This window comes from Cygnus atratus, chromosome 17 (assembly GCF_013377495.2).
Source record: "Cygnus atratus isolate AKBS03 ecotype Queensland, Australia chromosome 17, CAtr_DNAZoo_HiC_assembly, whole genome shotgun sequence".
Classification (NCBI taxonomy): domain Eukaryota; kingdom Metazoa; phylum Chordata; class Aves; order Anseriformes; family Anatidae; genus Cygnus; species Cygnus atratus.
In genome coordinates, this window is record NC_066378.1 from 12,066,625 (window position 1) to 12,083,083 (window position 16,459).

At 49.6% G+C, this 16,459-nt stretch overlaps 1 protein-coding gene across 3 annotated transcripts; it reads left to right on the forward strand.

Moving 5' to 3' along the window:
• The first annotated feature begins 257 nt into the window (after positions 1-257).
• On the forward strand, positions 258-16,443 carry CDK2AP1 (cyclin dependent kinase 2 associated protein 1). Of its 3 annotated transcripts, none has more exons than XM_050714256.1 (4): positions 258-282; positions 11,816-11,922; positions 12,790-12,916; positions 15,693-16,443. In XM_050714256.1, exons 2-4 carry the CDS (start codon positions 11,845-11,847, stop codon positions 15,758-15,760), a joined length of 273 nt encoding a protein of 90 aa, XP_050570213.1. In that variant the 5' UTR covers positions 258-282; positions 11,816-11,844; the 3' UTR covers positions 15,761-16,443. The 3 variants fall into 3 exon arrangements, with proteins under 3 accessions (XP_050570213.1, XP_035420872.2, XP_050570212.1); XM_035564979.2 differs by lacking the exon at positions 258-282 and adding an exon at positions 1,100-1,420; XM_050714255.1 differs by lacking the exon at positions 258-282 and adding an exon at positions 10,986-11,132.
• The last annotated feature ends 16 nt before the right edge of the window (positions 16,444-16,459 follow it).

The following is a 16,459-nucleotide window of genomic DNA, read 5'->3' on the forward strand; positions in this document are numbered from 1 at the left end:
TCTCCTCCCTGCTGAGGAAATCACCCAGCTGCCCCGCGATTTTTTCTGTGTCTGTGCGAGGGAGATGCTCTCTGCCTCCCTTGGCGGAGCAGTCCTCGACCAGAGATGCTACAGGCCCGAACCAGCGTCACCTCAAAGGAATTTGCCCCTGACTTCCAAGGAGCGGGACTGGGCTCCCTGCCTTTGCCATCTCTGGCACTAAAAGCAGCAGATAGCATTGGGCAGACGTTAGCCTGGGCAATAAAACTGCAGGCGCCCTCACCGGTCCCCGAGTGGCTTCTGGTAAGGCAGATGTGGGTCTCACCTTGGGGGTCTCACCTTGGGGGTCTCAGGTCGAACAGCGTACCCTTGGAGGGACTGTCCAGGTCCTGAGTGGTTGTACATTGGTAAAAAACAAGTAATTTAACGATGACAGAGGATGGAAGATGAGTTGTGGAGTGGCAGATGCAGGCTAAAAAGCTTCATAATTTCTCCTGCAAGTTTAGAAAAATAAATATATATCTTTGGTGGGCAAGCTTACAGCTGCTCGCAAGCAGAAAATGAGTCAATTGTGAACAAAAATATTTATTTTTTAATTAATCTACGTCGACCTTCAACCTTCAGGCGGGTAGAAAATAGTGGTCTGAAAGAAAAAGAAAAATGAAGGAAAGGCAGATTTTTCCTTGGCGGCATCCGAGGGGAAAAAAAAAATATATATATATGTAATATTCTAAAATTATCAACAGGTATTTTCCATCGAAATTGGTGGGGGGAGAGGCGGGGGGAACGCTGGGCTCGGCGCGTGCGGGCCCTGAGGGAGGCGGCAGCCCTTCTCCTCAGCCGGGGGCTGGCGGCCGCGGCCCCCCCCGGCGCACGGCGCGGGCAGGGCCGCCGCGGAGGCGAAGTTTGCGGCCGAACTTTGCGAAGTTCATTAAAACGCCCCCCCCCCCGGCCCCCCCCCCGCCGCCGCCGCCGCCGCCAGCCCTCCTCTCCCCTCCTCTCCCCTCCTTCCCTCCCTCCCCGCCCGGCTCCTCCGGCGGCGGCGTCCCTGAGGGGAGCTCCATTGTCTGGGAGGGGATGGCGGCGGCACCCCCCCGCCGCCGCGCCCCCTCCGCGCCCCCGCCGCGCCTCGGTGCGCGGGGCGGCGGCGGCGGGCGGCGGGCGGCTGCCTCGTCTCCCCCAAAGTTTTGGGATCGGCGTCTCCTCATGATGTATGGATGATATATTGCATTGTGGGTGTCAATATAACTGACGGCCATATTTGCCGGTGCCTGCTACCGCTGTAAACAACCCAAAGTGTCTGGGAGACGCGGAGACGCTTCGGTGAATTTCGGGACGCCTCTCCTCCTCCTCCTCCTGCTCGCCCCGCTGGCCATGTCTCTGGGAATGTCCTACAAGCCCAACTTGAACGCCCACATCCCCGGGACTCCCCTCACCCCGGGTAAGTCCGCGGCGGCAACTGGGTGGCAAGTTTGGGAGGCGTGCGGCGGGGGCCCCGCCGTGCCGCCCCGGCAGCCCGCGGCGAGCCCCGGCCTCGAGTTTTTCTGCCCGGTCCCGCTATGGCGGGGCAGCGAGCTCTCCGCGCCCGGCTCCGCGCCGCCATTACCGGGCGCTCGCCCGCCCCGCGCCGCCCCGCGCCGCCCCTCCGCGGGGGCGCCGCGAGCCGCCGGGCCGGCCCCCGAGCCGCCTCCGCCGCCGCCGGGGGGTGGGGGGGGGGCTCCTCCGGCCGCCGGCTTTCCTCCATGCCCGGCTCCCCGGGGCGGCTGATTGATCTGGATCAGGAATATTCCGGCGGCGCCTCAGCGAGGACCGCTGCTGGCGGGACGCCGCAAGTGCCGCTCGCCCCGCGCCTCGCCTCGCCTCACGCCCGCCGCCGGCGCCGGGCCGCGCTCCTCAGGAGCTGAGGGGCCGCCCGGGACCCCGGCCCCGCGCCCTCCGCCACCGGGGGGTCTCGGTCCCCGCTGCCCCTCAGTGACCGGGGCTCGGCGGGGCGGCCCGGGCGGGCGAGCCCTCCCCGCTCACCCCCAAATATTTTTGGAAGTGTGTGTGTGGGGGGGCACAGGAATTCCTCTTCATTTCCTACAAAAACGCTCCTTATCCCCCCCCACCCCCTTGGATCCATACAGAGCCTTTCCAACTTTCCTCTCTAAAAAGTTTCCTTGATGGGATTAACTTTTTCCTTCCCCCCCCCCCCCCCGCCTGCCTTCCAGAGGTGAGGGTAGGCGGGCGCTGGTGCCCGCTGGGGTCTGTGCCCCGGGGTGCGCGGCCGCCCCGCTGCAGCCCGAACAAAGCCGCAGCGGCGATCGCTTGGTGCTGGGATATTTGGAGGGGATCTTGCTCGTATTAAACAGAACCAAAATGGAGAAGTTGGTGCTGACTTAAAATTAATATTCCCGTCTCCCTTTCCCTCCTGCGCCAGCCTGCGGGGATGCCACCAGTCCATCCGCAGGCAGAAAGGCTGATTTTTTTAATTTCTTTTATTTTTGAGAAGGGAAAGTTTGGCTGCTTGGTTTAGGAGGGAGGGAGATCTGCCCTGGTGCGTGGTCGTAATCCTGGGATGTCGATGAACGAAAGGGATTAACGAGATGCACCTCTGCCCAAGCTACCGGGAGAGCGGCGGTCTTATTTTACGGCGAGGAATTGTCACCAGCTGGTGCATAAGCCGAGGTCCCCGTGCCTCAGCCGCCTGCATGCGGGAGAAGCTCTGATCCTGCTCGGAGCTGAGCTCGGTGGGGCTGCGAGCGCTGAAGGGCTCGGTGAGCCGGGCGGCAGTGTGGGGATTGCCGTGGGGCCGCGCGCTGCCCCGCGAAGGGGTCAGGAAGCAGGGGATGTGCTCAGGATTTTTGACAAAAAGCAGAAGTGTCACCGGAGGGGAAAAAAAAAAAAAAGAAAGAAACAAAACAAAGCCCAGCAAGGGAAACCGTTCTCCTGCTGGCTCCCACGAGAACCTGTGCCTGGCGCTCCGGAACAGCCATAAAATTGCAAGGGGAACAAAGGTGGTATTTTGCGATGGTGGGTGAGGGGTGCGGGTTAGGTCGTGCCGCGGGGGGACCCGGGGCTGGCTGCTCCGCCGGCGAGGGCTGCGAACATGCCGCTCACAGCGCGAGCTGAGCGGTGAAGTTTCTGCCTCCGGTCCTCCTGCTGCCGTGCCCGTGTGCTTTCTAACGCTCCTGCTGCGATCGGGGTTTTAGATTCTTTCATGCAGTTTTATCTTTCCTACCCCCCCCCTTCCTATTTTTTTTTTATCCCCCCCGTAATGGCAAGTTAGCGGCAGTTCGCTGTCATGTTAGAACTATTCTTGTCTAAGTTGTCCTCTCTCCTCAGTTCGGATCGTCCTCAACACCCCCAGAATCTTTTCAATGAAAGAACGTCCTCCTCGGAATCCAAAATGGGCTCTCTCTTCCCTCCCTGTCTTCTGCCATTATCCTCACGCACCAGCTCTTCCTCTAGCTAGTGGTATTGCCAGCACCGTGGCCTAAGGCCAAGGGAGTTAGACAAAGCAGTCCTTGCAGTTGCACATATCGCGTTTGGAGTGATATGACTGCAGATGGCCCCCTCCTTTCTGGAGCTTGATTCTGAGTTGGAGGAGATTGCTTCGCTATTGTCCTTGCACTGAACACCCCCAGCCAGGAGCAGAAATCCGAGGGTCGCTTCCAAACCTGGGGTGAAGGAACCCCCCTCCCCCGTCCTGCAGAGGAGAGGAAAACAGGAAATCTGTCCCTTTTGGCCTGAAACCAGCCCTGCAGAAGCCTCTCCGTGTGCATGCTGAGTATTTTGGTCTCAGCCGACGGAGGGCTCTGGCCAGCTGTGGATCTCGCAGGGATTTTCCTCTGGGAGGTAACGCTGCTTCCCTGCAGTGCAGGGCTTCTGGTGCAGGAGTGTTTGGGCAGGCAGCGTCTGCTCAGCTCCTGGAGCCGCGTCCTCTCTGCAGAGCTAACTCCTTTCAAGTTTAGCCCGAGAGCGGCTGCTCTGCGAAATCGTGCTTAAACTGCGCTCAGTGAGTGGCCCGGTGAGGTGAAGCAGTTGTGCTCGGTGGGTGATTGTGCTCCGTTCTGGCATGGGAGCGTGCTGGGGACTGGGAAACCTGGGCTGAAGTCCTGGGGGAGAGGGGCTGCCTCGGGACGGGGGCAGTTTGGGGGAAGCCTCCGTGGGGCCGTGGGCAGGTCGGGGATGGCTGTGGGTGAGGAAAGCGCAGCTGCTCCGCAAGTGAGTCAGGATGCTGGGAGCATCCGGGTGCGGACTGCTCTGCCTCACACCAGGCTGTGGGAAGGTGGTCGTGGTGTCACAGCAGGGTTCGATGCCCGTTCCTCCTCGCCTTGCCCTGGTCAGTGGTGACACCCTTCAGGGGTGCCTGCAGCCAGGCTTGTAGTGTTTTGCCCAAATTATTCACCTCCCTCCTGGGGAGCCTGTGCTCTGCGAATCAGGCCCCTGCGTGTAGTGCTGTCAATTCCAAACTGCCTGTGCTTGGGGACCCCCATTTAACCTCCCGCATAAGCACCTGCCCGGCACGGCAGGTGAGCAGGACCTGTGCTACTGCGGCTTTTCCTTTCAGCCTCACCTGGCCCTGCCGTGTACCAGGGGAACCTCTGTTACCCTTTCTAGCAGCATTTCAGTTTGTTTTTATTCTCTTGCTTATTGTACTGAATCCTGCAAGGCACAGCTTCCTCCTCGTCTTGTGCTTTATATTGTTTAACTCAGCTCCTCTGTGAGAGGGCCAGCCGCTGCGCTGAGGTAAAGTGGGGCTTCTCCACCGGCTTCAGTGGGAGCAGAGAGCTTTACACCAGCTGTGTAGTTTGTAGACTGCTGGTTTTTAGTTTATATTTCGGCTGGATGGTCGCAATCACTGCCCAGATGGCCGCCCTCACAGAGCTGTGGTCAACGGCTCCATGTCCAGGTGGAGACTAGTGACGGGTGGCGTCCCTCACAGGGCGGTGTTGGGACCGGTGCTATTTAATGTCTTTGTCGGTGACATGCACGGTGGGATTGTGGGCACCCTCAGCAAGTCTGTGGGTGACCCTGAGCTCTGTAGTGCCATCGACACCTCAGAGGGAAGAGCTGCCACCCAGGGCTGCCCAGGCTTGAGACGACACGAGCTGGCACGGCTTGCTGGCAGCCCAGCACCCAACGGTCCCCTGGGCTGCATCGAAAGCGGTGTGGCAGCAGGGCGAGGGAGGGGATCGTCCCCCTCTGCTCGCCCCCGTGAGGCCCCACCTGGAGGGGCCCCAGCGCCAGAAGGACGCGGAGCTGCTGGAGCGGGGCCAGAGGAGGCCGCGGGGTGCTGGGAGGCCGGGGCGGCTCCGCTGCGGGGCCAGCCGGGAGCTGGGGGCGTGCGGCCTGGGGAGGAGAAGGGCCCGCGGCTGGCAGGGCCTAGGGGGGACCTGTAATCGGGGGTGTGGTGACAGGACCAGGGGGAATGATTTTAAACTAAACAGGGCAGGTTTAGATGAAGTATTGGGGAGAAATTTTTCACTCGGAGAGCGGCGAGGCAGAGGAGCTGTGGGTGCCCCGTCCCTGGGGGTGCTCAAGGCCAGGCTGAATGGGGTCAGGGGCAGCCCGGTCCAGGGGCAGGAGTCGTGCCCGTGGCAGGGGTCGGAACCAGAAGGTCCCTTCTGATGCAGACCATTCTGTGATTCTATAGTTCTGTGATTTTCCTGTTTCTAGGCATTTTCTGGCTCTGTTGTGGATATTAACCAGCATTTTGTACAGAGTATGAACTGGTTTGAGAACAGTAGTTTTAAGATCCAGAAGCCAGCAGAAAGAGCTTGGGGTGTTCCTTTGGTTTTATTCTAATTCTTGCAAAAATGGCAGGCTTTGAGACAAAACCCTATTCCTGTAATAAAGCTTAAAAACCTGCATGTGTAGGATCTGGAGAAACAAATTCTGTCAGACTGTGACAAGGGAAGGAAGGAGCTGTGCCTTGGCTGCCTGTTACTGAATGGTGACCTGCGCAGCAGGCAGCTGGGGACCAATGGGGCTGTCAGAGCACTTGCTGCACCTCACAGCGACCAGGAGCCTCGTGGTGGACAGCACAAATTCTCGCTGAGAGGTGAACCAGAAAGAACTTCGCTAACCAGGGCTGTTGCTTGCAACTGGAGAGACCAATTTCATTCAGTCCTGCGAGGTGAAACCGAGCACACTACTAGGTCATTCCTTATTAAGACCGCAGTGCACACTTGCATGAGCAAATGCCTTCCTTGTCGCCCTTTACAGACAGCTTAGGTTTCATATTGTCCAGATTGAGAAGCTGGTTTTTAGAGTGGGAGTGCTGGAAGGAATGCTGTCATAAGCAATGCAGGGAGCAAAGTGTTCACATCTTAGCAGAGGGGATAGTTTTTAGGATACGTAGCTGATATTCTGTCCCCAAGCCCTCAAGATTCAAACTGAAATTTGCTGGTTCTCTGGTCACTTGAAATCCATGCAAGGTTAAGAGCAGTCTGAAAAGAAACACAGTAAGCATGTTTCAGAATTAGCAATTTTTGAGTGGACTTGTTGGGACATTTAGAAAACTGGCATTTTTGGCTTTGTCTACCAGAGCGTTTAGGTTCAAAGCAATGAACGGTATGGTTTTCTCAACCAGCAAATCTCCTCATCGTCCCCACCCACCACTTGTTGGTTGAGTTGCAGGGTGGTTTTGGTTCATGCAAACTTCATTCCTTTTGCATAAAAGTAAACCAGAAGCTGCGCTCCAGTTGTGCAACGCTGGCACTGCATCCTTTAATGGGAACATAGGGCCCAAACCAAAGGCAACTTTGAGCCATATCCATGGGGCAGACACTCGGCCTGGGGGACCTGACTGAAATCTAGACCTAAATCCTACCCCCTCACTCCAGCTACATGTGGTGTACACATCCTAAATTCTTCGATCTTTTGAACCATTCCCATTGTGCCAGATAACTTGGTAATGTAGAAACTGCCCGTCTTAAGCTAGAAAAGAAGAATGGTGGGGAGTCTGAGGGACTGTGTTTTGTTTTTCTGATTAAAAAAAAGGGAGGAGGAAGAAAGAGCAGACATAAAACATGGCCGTTATCCACATGGAAAGATTAAATGGAACAAGACTACCAGAGGAAAGGCCCAGAGTGTGACAGATCAAAAGAGCAAGGCCTCTGGCTGTTACCATAAAGAATGTCCTAGTTCTTGAGAACGTATTTATATGTGTGTGCTGGATTTTTTTTTAATGAAATAGTTTTATTCAAAGAAAGGTCTGTTTCTACCACATGGGCTGTTTGAGGGGGGAAATAGTGGGTGAAAATATAACTTTCACAGCCAGTCCTGTAAGGAATGTTTTGTGCGAATGAGAACGGGTTCCATTATTTTAAATTAAAAAAAAAATTTATTGGAGGGCTGGGGGAAATGGGGGTTGTCAGCATTTTTTGCTCTGGGTTGGCAGCTCCTGTACAGCTCGGCGTGTTGCTTGGCTGTGCAGTAGATCTGCTTGTGCAGACACGCATGTGGTGTCCCACGGATGGCAGGGAGCTCTCGCTGAACTTCAGCCAAGGTGTGCGGAGGGCTAGGGAGTCAAATGTTCTCGTAGCCAGGCAGAACACTACAACCGTGTTTCAGGCTGTGTGCAAAGGCTCGTTGCAGAAACAGCTGCGACGGGGTTACGTCTCTCCCCGGGCTGGAAGGTACTTGCCCCGCAGTGTACGTTGGGAGCAGCTCACATGAACACTCCTTGTGTGTTCCGCTGCAAATTTGGCCATTTTAGGGCAGAAGTTACATCCTCGCAGGTAAACTCCTGGCTGTCTCATACCGCATACCTGCAGGGATCTCTTCTTAGATACTGTCGTGTTCCTGAGTACAAAGAGTCGGTAAAATGGCAGCAGCTTACACTTGCAGCTTTATAGGACCTTACAAAGTGCAGGTGGTAGAGAAACACATATCCAGTGGGGTTGGCTCTACTTGCCTAAGTCGGTTTTATGGGAGTAACTCACTGAGTTGAGGAACTATTCCTGATTTTTCCTTGCTGTTTGTGCAAGTTAAACAGGGTGCTGTTGGAGCTGTGTGGATGCCATGGCATCTGCTGGGAGCAGATCAGGTGAGAGTACCCCAGCGTTCCTGTTCCCACCGCTTCCTTGTGGGGTGCACAGTAAGCTGCCTTTCCAGTTACTTCTCCAGCAAGCAACAGCAATTAAGAATTAAAACTCAAGAGTAGCAAATTGCTGCTCAGGCTCGGAAGCAGTAGCGGAGGAACTGAGTGGATCCCTACAAACCTATCTGAAATTCGTGGGGAGATTCCTGGTCAGTGGGAGTTCAGGGAAACAAAGGTTGGTTCTTGATCCTTTGTCTTCCAGGGTGTTCAGTGGGGCTCTGAGAGACCGCTGGAAGGAAGAGATCTTGCCAAAAAAATCTAATTTCTTTTTGCTGTACTGTAAACCTCCCCCACCCATTGGTAAAGGGTAATATTGATTAACGAGAAAATCACTGTATTTTTGTGGGGAAGAAAACACTTCTGTCAGTCTTCTGTGTGAATACGGAAATAAAAGACATTGTTGGCACAAGAATAAATGGGTATATAAAAGGTTTTGTATACATTTAATTAGGAAAGCGGAGGGAGGAAAGTGTGTATATTAATTTAGGTTTTAAACAGCAGCAAGCGCTAAGACAATTTGGGAGGTGATACACGGTGTCACTCGAATTCAGTGCCAAGCACACTCCCTTTTCGATTCTGTCAATTCGTAACTGTCTTGTCTCCATTGTTATTTTAACATGAGATAGCAAGCCTCAGTTTAGATCCCCCCTCCTTTTTTCCTCTCTAGTGAATACCTAATCATCAAACTGATTTTTGACTGGGTCTTGACTGCGAGACTCGCTGGCCTAATTTTGCTTCCTAACAGTAATAGCAGTAGCTGGTGATATTTTTTTTTTTTTAGATCTGGGACGTACAGGATGTTCAGACATGCAGATGGCAGATGTATTTCGGGTTAATTGACTAATAGTCATCTAAGACCCAGGGCTTCTCCTCGAGATTAACATACGGAGCGATAGGTCAAAAAGCCTAAGGTCCATTACCTCTGCGAGATAATAATACCCCCACAATTAATTTCAGTTTCACGATTGCATCATCCCAAACTGAGGTGAAATCGGGGATTTTTCATTTTCCTTTCCCTCCAGCAGAGTTTGAGTGGCGCAACTTCTGGCATGGATGTGCGGAGCCTGGTGCCACGGCCAAGTCAAATCCTTTTCTTTGTTCTCAGGGCCTGCTGCTGCTGATAAAGTGGTCGGCGCATGGCATTATGTCTTATTACATTTTTGATGCAGACTGCAAAGAAACGGGTAAACTCACCATGGTTACCACGATCTGTCATTTGGCAGGGCACGCCGTACTCAGCGATGGCCTCTAGTGTCTGCAGCACAGCTCTGCATACGCCTGGGTACGGGAGACAATACAGCACCCCTGGCTGCGAAGCGGCACCCGCTACCGAGCTGCCTGCTAATTCCCATCGGCAGCGATGCTCAGACTCCAGCGGCAGGTCCTTACTCATCGCTGCCTGTTGCAAGTTCTCCTCGTTTGTTTTCGTAGTTCCGTGCCGACTGAGTCACTGCCGGCTTCGCGCTCCCATGCCGAGGCCAGCTCCTGTCCACTGCAGTGCCTTGCGTCTGCCAAGCTTGGGTTGGCCCCGGATTCGCTGCTTTGTCTTGCCACGTCGTGTTTCTAGTAGGGCTTTCTCTCTTACCTAGACGAGCCCTGCGGTGTTATTTCGCACAGACGAAGCACGTGTCGTTGTTCCACTCAGCATGACCTGAAATAATTACCATCTATATTGTCATTAACTGAGATGGTGGTGGAAAACGGTCTTGGTTTTTGTTCTGCTGAGTGGGTAAAGCGGGATGCCTGAGCTTGGTCATCTGAGTCCTGGCCTTGGTTCAGAACCGGTTTGGAGCTCCCAGGGCTTGTGTGCATGATGGGTGACTGCCTGCAGTAACAGCTTAGGAACAAGTCCTTACAGGACGGGTCTTTTGTGTTATTGTACGTGAGGAAAAATCGCTTAAGTCTTTCTTTACTTAATCGAGGTAATTAAACCTTCCTACCTTATAGCACAAAGGGTTCGTTAAGGTTTTTGGAGCATTTTGAAATCTTTGGAGGAAAGATGCGGTTTGCTGTTGTGCCGCGTTTGATAAGTGTTGAAATTCAGTCATCTGGACGTGAAATATTGGCTGAGTTGTAAGTACAGAAATCTTGCAATTGTGCATGCATTTCGAGCTGATAATGTGAAGAACTGATTGAGAGCAGAGCTGGCATCCGTGCTGTTTCTTCACAGTGCAGGAGCCGTACTCCATGGGTGCGTTTAGTTTAGTTTCTTTTTTTTTTTTTTTTTTACTATTCTTCAGCAAAATGTGACAATTAGCTCCACGTGAAACTGTATTAACAGAAACACACGTTGTAATGCCAGAAAATTTACCAGCTTAGTTAAAAACAGAGAAACCTTCTTTTTTTTTTAAGTTGACCTAGTGACCAGCCCAGTTTACCTTCGTTAGGATTTCACGTCTAGTTAAAATTAAGAACGCGCTCTCTTCTCGTAACAAAGACGCCACCACAATGATATCCTGTGATTAATTCTGAAGTGGAAAGAGACTTCCCAACTGAGGAGGAGAGCCTGTTCAGCGGCGCTTTTCACAAACTACTGGCTTTCTGTTTCTTTTTGTAGTGAGGGGAAAGAGGGAATGAAATCACTTGCAACTTTTAAACAAAGCTAGTGATTTACATAGTTCTGAGCCCCAGTGACTTTTGGCATCAGTTTAATTTAGATTCAAATGAAGGCTGGTGAATAAGATCTGTTCCCTGTGGGGAAGGCAGTTGGGAATTTTCAGCAAGGAAGTTTGTAAAAGGGCAGATTTTTTCCGACAGCAGGCAGGCGAAGACAGCAGCATCAGTGGATGCAGGGGCACTTAGCTGCAAGAGTGGAGAAGAGCAGCAGCTAGGTCGAACATCGCCTTAGTCCTGAGTGCGCAGTCCGTAACCAGCAGGTCCTCTAAAGCGGTTGTAAAACGGGCAGCATAATTAAGGCCTTCAAGAAAAATCTAAAGGTTGCTTCTCAACCCCAAATTCTTCCCGTTGCGGGGTGGAGAGGTGTTTTGATTCCTCATTTCTGGAGCAGCTCACTAATGATCACATCTGAGTCTGCTTCTTTAACTCTTAGCTGAGTCAAAACCCGGTATGTATATACATATTTTTTTATAACACTAGAAAAAGTAACCATAACCCAAAGAGATGTTATTTTTCCTTAGGCTTATGCGGCGCTGTTTGACTTGCTAAAAATGTTTGGTATCACACAAAGAGGAATAACACTAGTGCTCTTCACCTCCGATGTCACAAAATGAGCAGCAGATCCGATATATACCTCAACCGACTGTTCTCTATGAATAGTTTTGGCATCAGCTGAAAATAGTACCGAGGGTAACTTGCATTGACCATGTGATGACACTTTGAGTTGCAAAATTGCTTTCAGATAACTTGCACTGAAAAAGTAAAAATAGCACAGTACGTTAGACTCATCTCTGTGGAATGTATATATGCAAAAATAGGGCTCCTTAATATTTGGTTTGTCTCGGCAGAACAACCTGTCATGTTACACCGTTTCACTTTTAGGCAAACAATTTGGGCTGATAATGTTGCAGGCTGTGCTATTTTCAAATGTACAGCAAACATTAGGGAAGCGTTCATTTAACTGTTCTCTTCCTAGCGAATAGTGTGGCTCTGGAATGGCGTTAGTCGGCTTGGACAAAGGTGAGAGGTTACGGCTTTAGAAAAGAGAAGAGCTACCTAGGGTGTGTCCCAACGTAAGCGGCTAATCCATCTTTACATAATAACAGATTTTTTTCTTTTTTTTCTCTACAGCTGGGAGTGTTCACTCTCCCTCCACAAGTATGGCAACGTCTGCGCAATACAGACAGCTTATAAACGACTACGGACCCCCATCCCTAGGGTATACACAAGGGATGCAGGTACAGCTCTGCTTGTTTTGCTTTAACCAGGTCACCGACCGTACGTTTGCATGGTTTGTGTGGATTGTGGCCTGTAATCTGAGGTGTTCCTCCCTCCCACCAACGTTTGAAATCAAACCCAAATGGCAGACTGATTCATCGCACATGTCTTGGGATCAAATTAGACTAAGCAGAGTGCTGAGTGAGATTAGTTACTAATTAACTGTTAGTCCCTTCTGAGTCACAGTGAACCATGTCTTGAGTTATGTTCTGCTAGGAAGGGCTGTGGCATTTTAAAAAATTATTTGTTAGAAAAGTGATATTCCTACACCTTTAACTGTTTTCCTTTGGCAAACTGATAACGTAAGATTTACAGTCTCATGAAGTGCGTGTTACAGACATTCCAATGGGCAGCTTCAGGAATCCAGCTGGTTTCTTTCTGTGAAATTTGTTAACCACTTTATAGGATTCCCCTTATCATATGGGCAGTTTTGTTTTATCTACGCCTCACTCTCCCTACCTAGCTAACTCCTCCACAAAATGTACATCTGAACATTGATAAAAGCAGAAAGAGGGTTAAATAAGTAGTTCTGTTTGCTGGTTTTGTAGACCTGATTTAACTTCTGTTTCACGTAAGGTTCCAATCTTGTAGTTGCATCCTCCCAGTTAATTCTGATTTTGGAAGGGCACGTAGCATTGTGTCCAACTGTAGCAGGAAGGGCAAAAAGAAAATAATGTTTACGTAACAAATGCGAAATTTTATTAAAAAAAAAAAAAAAGTGGCTTCCAGGGCTATTTCTGGTCCTCTGTGAATTTCCAGTTGCTGTTTGTTCTTGTTGTTTTGTTTTTAGCAGTGTTCAATTGAGATCAATCTACTTTCAACTACAGGGTACCAGCAGCAGTCAAGTACCGCAAAGCAAATATGCAGAACTTCTAGCTATCATAGAAGAATTAGGGAAAGAGATCAGACCCACGTACGCTGGGAGTAAAAGCGCGATGGAGAGGCTAAAACGAGGTAATGTTTGATTTTTTTTTTAAATGTCCCATGCCCTTTGTGTGCTGACTGCTTGTATACAGCTTCGTAACAGTGCTTCTCCTTGAAAGCGGACAGCTGTCTGGAGCTTGTTAGTAAACGAGGTGTATTAACCAGTAATTGAAACTTTGGTATACTCTATTCTTGCTGGATTTGATAGATAAACTAGTGGCCAAATGTGTTTCATGTGCACAAGGGGGTTTTCAGTTAATAGTTCAAAGTTATTTTAGAACCCTTATGTTGTCAGTTGGCGGTGTTCTGCCAGGTTCCTAGTCACTTGCTCGCCCCTTCTACTGCCTTTCCTCCCTAACCTGAGAAATACACAGCCAAGCATCGTTTACTTCCTCTCATAAACATCACCCACCTACTTGACCCAAGAACCTTTACTGAAGTGCATTTTGATTAGAGAAATATTACACGGTGGTAAATCACTCAGGCTGCTGGAGAGAGAGACAGGCAAAACAAGGTGGTTTTATCAGCGAAAGCTGTTCAGACCGAGATGTCAAACAGACGTGTTCCTGCTCTCCGTGGAGCGTCGGGCTGCTTAGGCTCCATTACCTGCTTCAAGTGGATGTCATTAGCAGTCTGCTCGTAAGGGACGCAGAAGCTTTTAGGCCTGGCTGATGAGGTCTCTTTAGCTTTGCTTAGTCAGCTAAAAGGGGTCACAGAAATGCCCTTTCCTCGCAGTGTAAAAGAAACCCCCACATGCCCCACTGCTGACATCAGCTTGACATTGTCCCCTGCAGGGGACGTGCAAGGGATATTTCTGAAGGAGCAGTGGGACATTCCACTGCTTGAGCTCCTGGAGTGACCCTGAATGCCACCGACAATGCTTGCGCTGGCAGCCCTGTCCTTTGCCAGTATGTGTAGTTACCTTTTCCTCCCTTTCCTTGGTTCTTGTGCTGAGTTTGGCTCATGCATTCGAACCTGAACAGGAATGTTATTGTAGCAGACTAACTTCACCACCTCGCAACGCCCCCTTACGTTCACTCAGGACTACAAAGCTTTATTTAAGGCTCAACCATTATGGGAGAGTAATATATCTGCCGTGACATGCAATAAAATGACTAGTAGCTGTTCTGGGAAAGGATGCAATAAAGTCTGCTGATGAGTGGTAAGTGGAATCTGGCCCAGCTAAAATCAATGTTGCTGGAGTCTCTCTTTATTGCATCGCCTGAGTCAGTATTAATAGATCATGAATGGCAATAGGCTAACAGGGACAACCTGACAGGGACCGGGAGAGATGCAGACGTTCTTTGAACGGAACGGTTCGGTTCGGTGAGACAAAGTTGTTTTGCTCCTTCCTGCAGTGAGTATTTACTTAGCTAATGTAGGTTTAAGATTCAGTGCTGCCACTGCGACTGACTTGCAAATGTTGCAAAAAATCCAAAATAAGTACTTTCTGCTGCCATCTTTTGGTCACAAACGTACCTCTCTTTGCGTTTTGGGAGCCATGTAGCTGAAGGAGCATGGGCAAGTGTGAGTAGAAGTGATTGAGAGTAACCATGTGACTGCAGCCTCCATGGCCATGTGGAGGTTATTGCTGAATAAAGTCCCTGTCCTCAGCTCCACCTGCTTCTAAGCACAAAGGCTGCTGACCTCTAAAATTGGCCAAATTCCCAGCGTTCTACATAATTCAGGGTAGTTCTGCTGCATAAACCGGGCGTCCTGCCACCAGATCCAGGCGCAGCATACTGGTTTGAGTGTGCATTTCTGCCTCCCACAGCTGCAGGATGCAGCTTTACTTGTCTGTGTCGATTTAACCCTCTGCAAAGCCTGGCACACGTCAAGTCCCAAATCACTCCTTGGACGTGGAGGCTGTTCTGGGCCAGCAGCTTTCTAGAGACAGAATCTATTACCTCTAAATAGAGATTAAACTTCATCTATTGCCTTATTGTCATTTGTCCACCCTTGTTAAGGAGCACGAATGAGCAGAGAAATCACCTGTCTTTTCCTGACATTGAAACATAACCTTGTTGGAGAGAAATCTGTCGGTCTCCTATTGTAAGATCTAACTCGAGCTCTATTCTTTGGGCAGCTCTGTGAACACGAATCTAGATTCAGATCCAGGATTAAGACTTAAGGTCCAGGTTGCTGAAACTCAAGGCAACAGGACTCTTAGTGGAAAATTCCACATTATGTCTATCAGATTAGAGTAGATATGGCAGCATGTAAGGCAGCGATGATTTACACTGGGAGCTGAGCCAGTTAGGAGGTGACTTTCCACACACAGCATAAAAAAATCCTCTTATATTTACAAGAGATGCAACTTGTGTTTAAGCAACTTTTTGAAGGCTTGGATTTTGATGCATCCGCTTGGAAAATTATTCCAAGGTATTAATTAAGACTTTTAGACCTTGCTAAAATGATTCCCTAAATAACTTTGGATTTGTTTTTCACCCCATTGTAGCGAAATAACTGACAGGTTGGTAAGATTTATTTATTTATTTTTTAACTAAGTCCCTGATTGTAAATGGGCCTGCACTGCACGTTAAGATATAGCTCTCACTGCAGACATACAGAGCTCATAATGCTCTGATGGCCGGTTTGGGCTATTTTCAATTTATAATGCCAGTTTGGGAAAGCAAACTTCTTTAGCAGTGGCTGATGTTAGGTAAGTGAGGGATCTCTCCCTTTTCTGTGGCAAGCTGTGGTAGCCTTAGCAACTCAGGACAGAAATACGTAAACCTTTCTGTGGACTGTCATTGCAAGTGTCACCTTAATGAGATCATGTAAAATATGTCCAATTCTTTTGCAGGCATTATTCATGCTAGAGGATTAGTTCGGGAATGCTTGGCTGAGACTGAGCGAAACGCAAGATCCTAGCCCACCAATGCAGTTGCAAGATTTTCCATCTCTTAATGAAGAAAAAGTAATACCTATTCCTTCTGACTCTTGAAACGTTCAGACAAATTCCTTTATTTTGAATGTTTTATCTTTCTTTTTTTGCCCTTACAAAAATGTATAGTTAAGAATGATAAAACAAGGATTTTTCAACTTACTGAGGGTTTGCATTTTGTAAAGACATTAAAACTCCCTAAAATGTTTCTAAAACATGAAAACTGAACTGCATGCAGAGGAATGCTCTCTCTCCCAGGCTATATTTCAGTTCTCTTTTTATCCAGTCACAGTCCCATTCTGTTTATTTTAATTTTCACTATATTCACTTAACCCCAAATGGTCAATCTTTCAAAGTTTGACATAAGCTCTAAGGATTTTTTTTTAATAAATGCAGAATAGCATGCTGTACCTAGTAGTCTGCTATGTCACGATTTGTCATACAGCATAGACCCTGCTTAGAAATAACCTTCCCGTCCTCTTACTTTTCCTTTTTTGTTCGTTTTGCATAAACATTTGCATGACTGTTAGTGCTTTGAAGTCCATTTAAAGTGCATGAGTTATATGGAAAATAGGGAAACCTATTAAATAATAACAAGGTCCTGAAAGGCTAATTTCTACATTAAGGCAGGAGATTTCAGTTTGTTTGACAAAAAAAAAAAAAAAGAAAATTCTGGATAAATTACT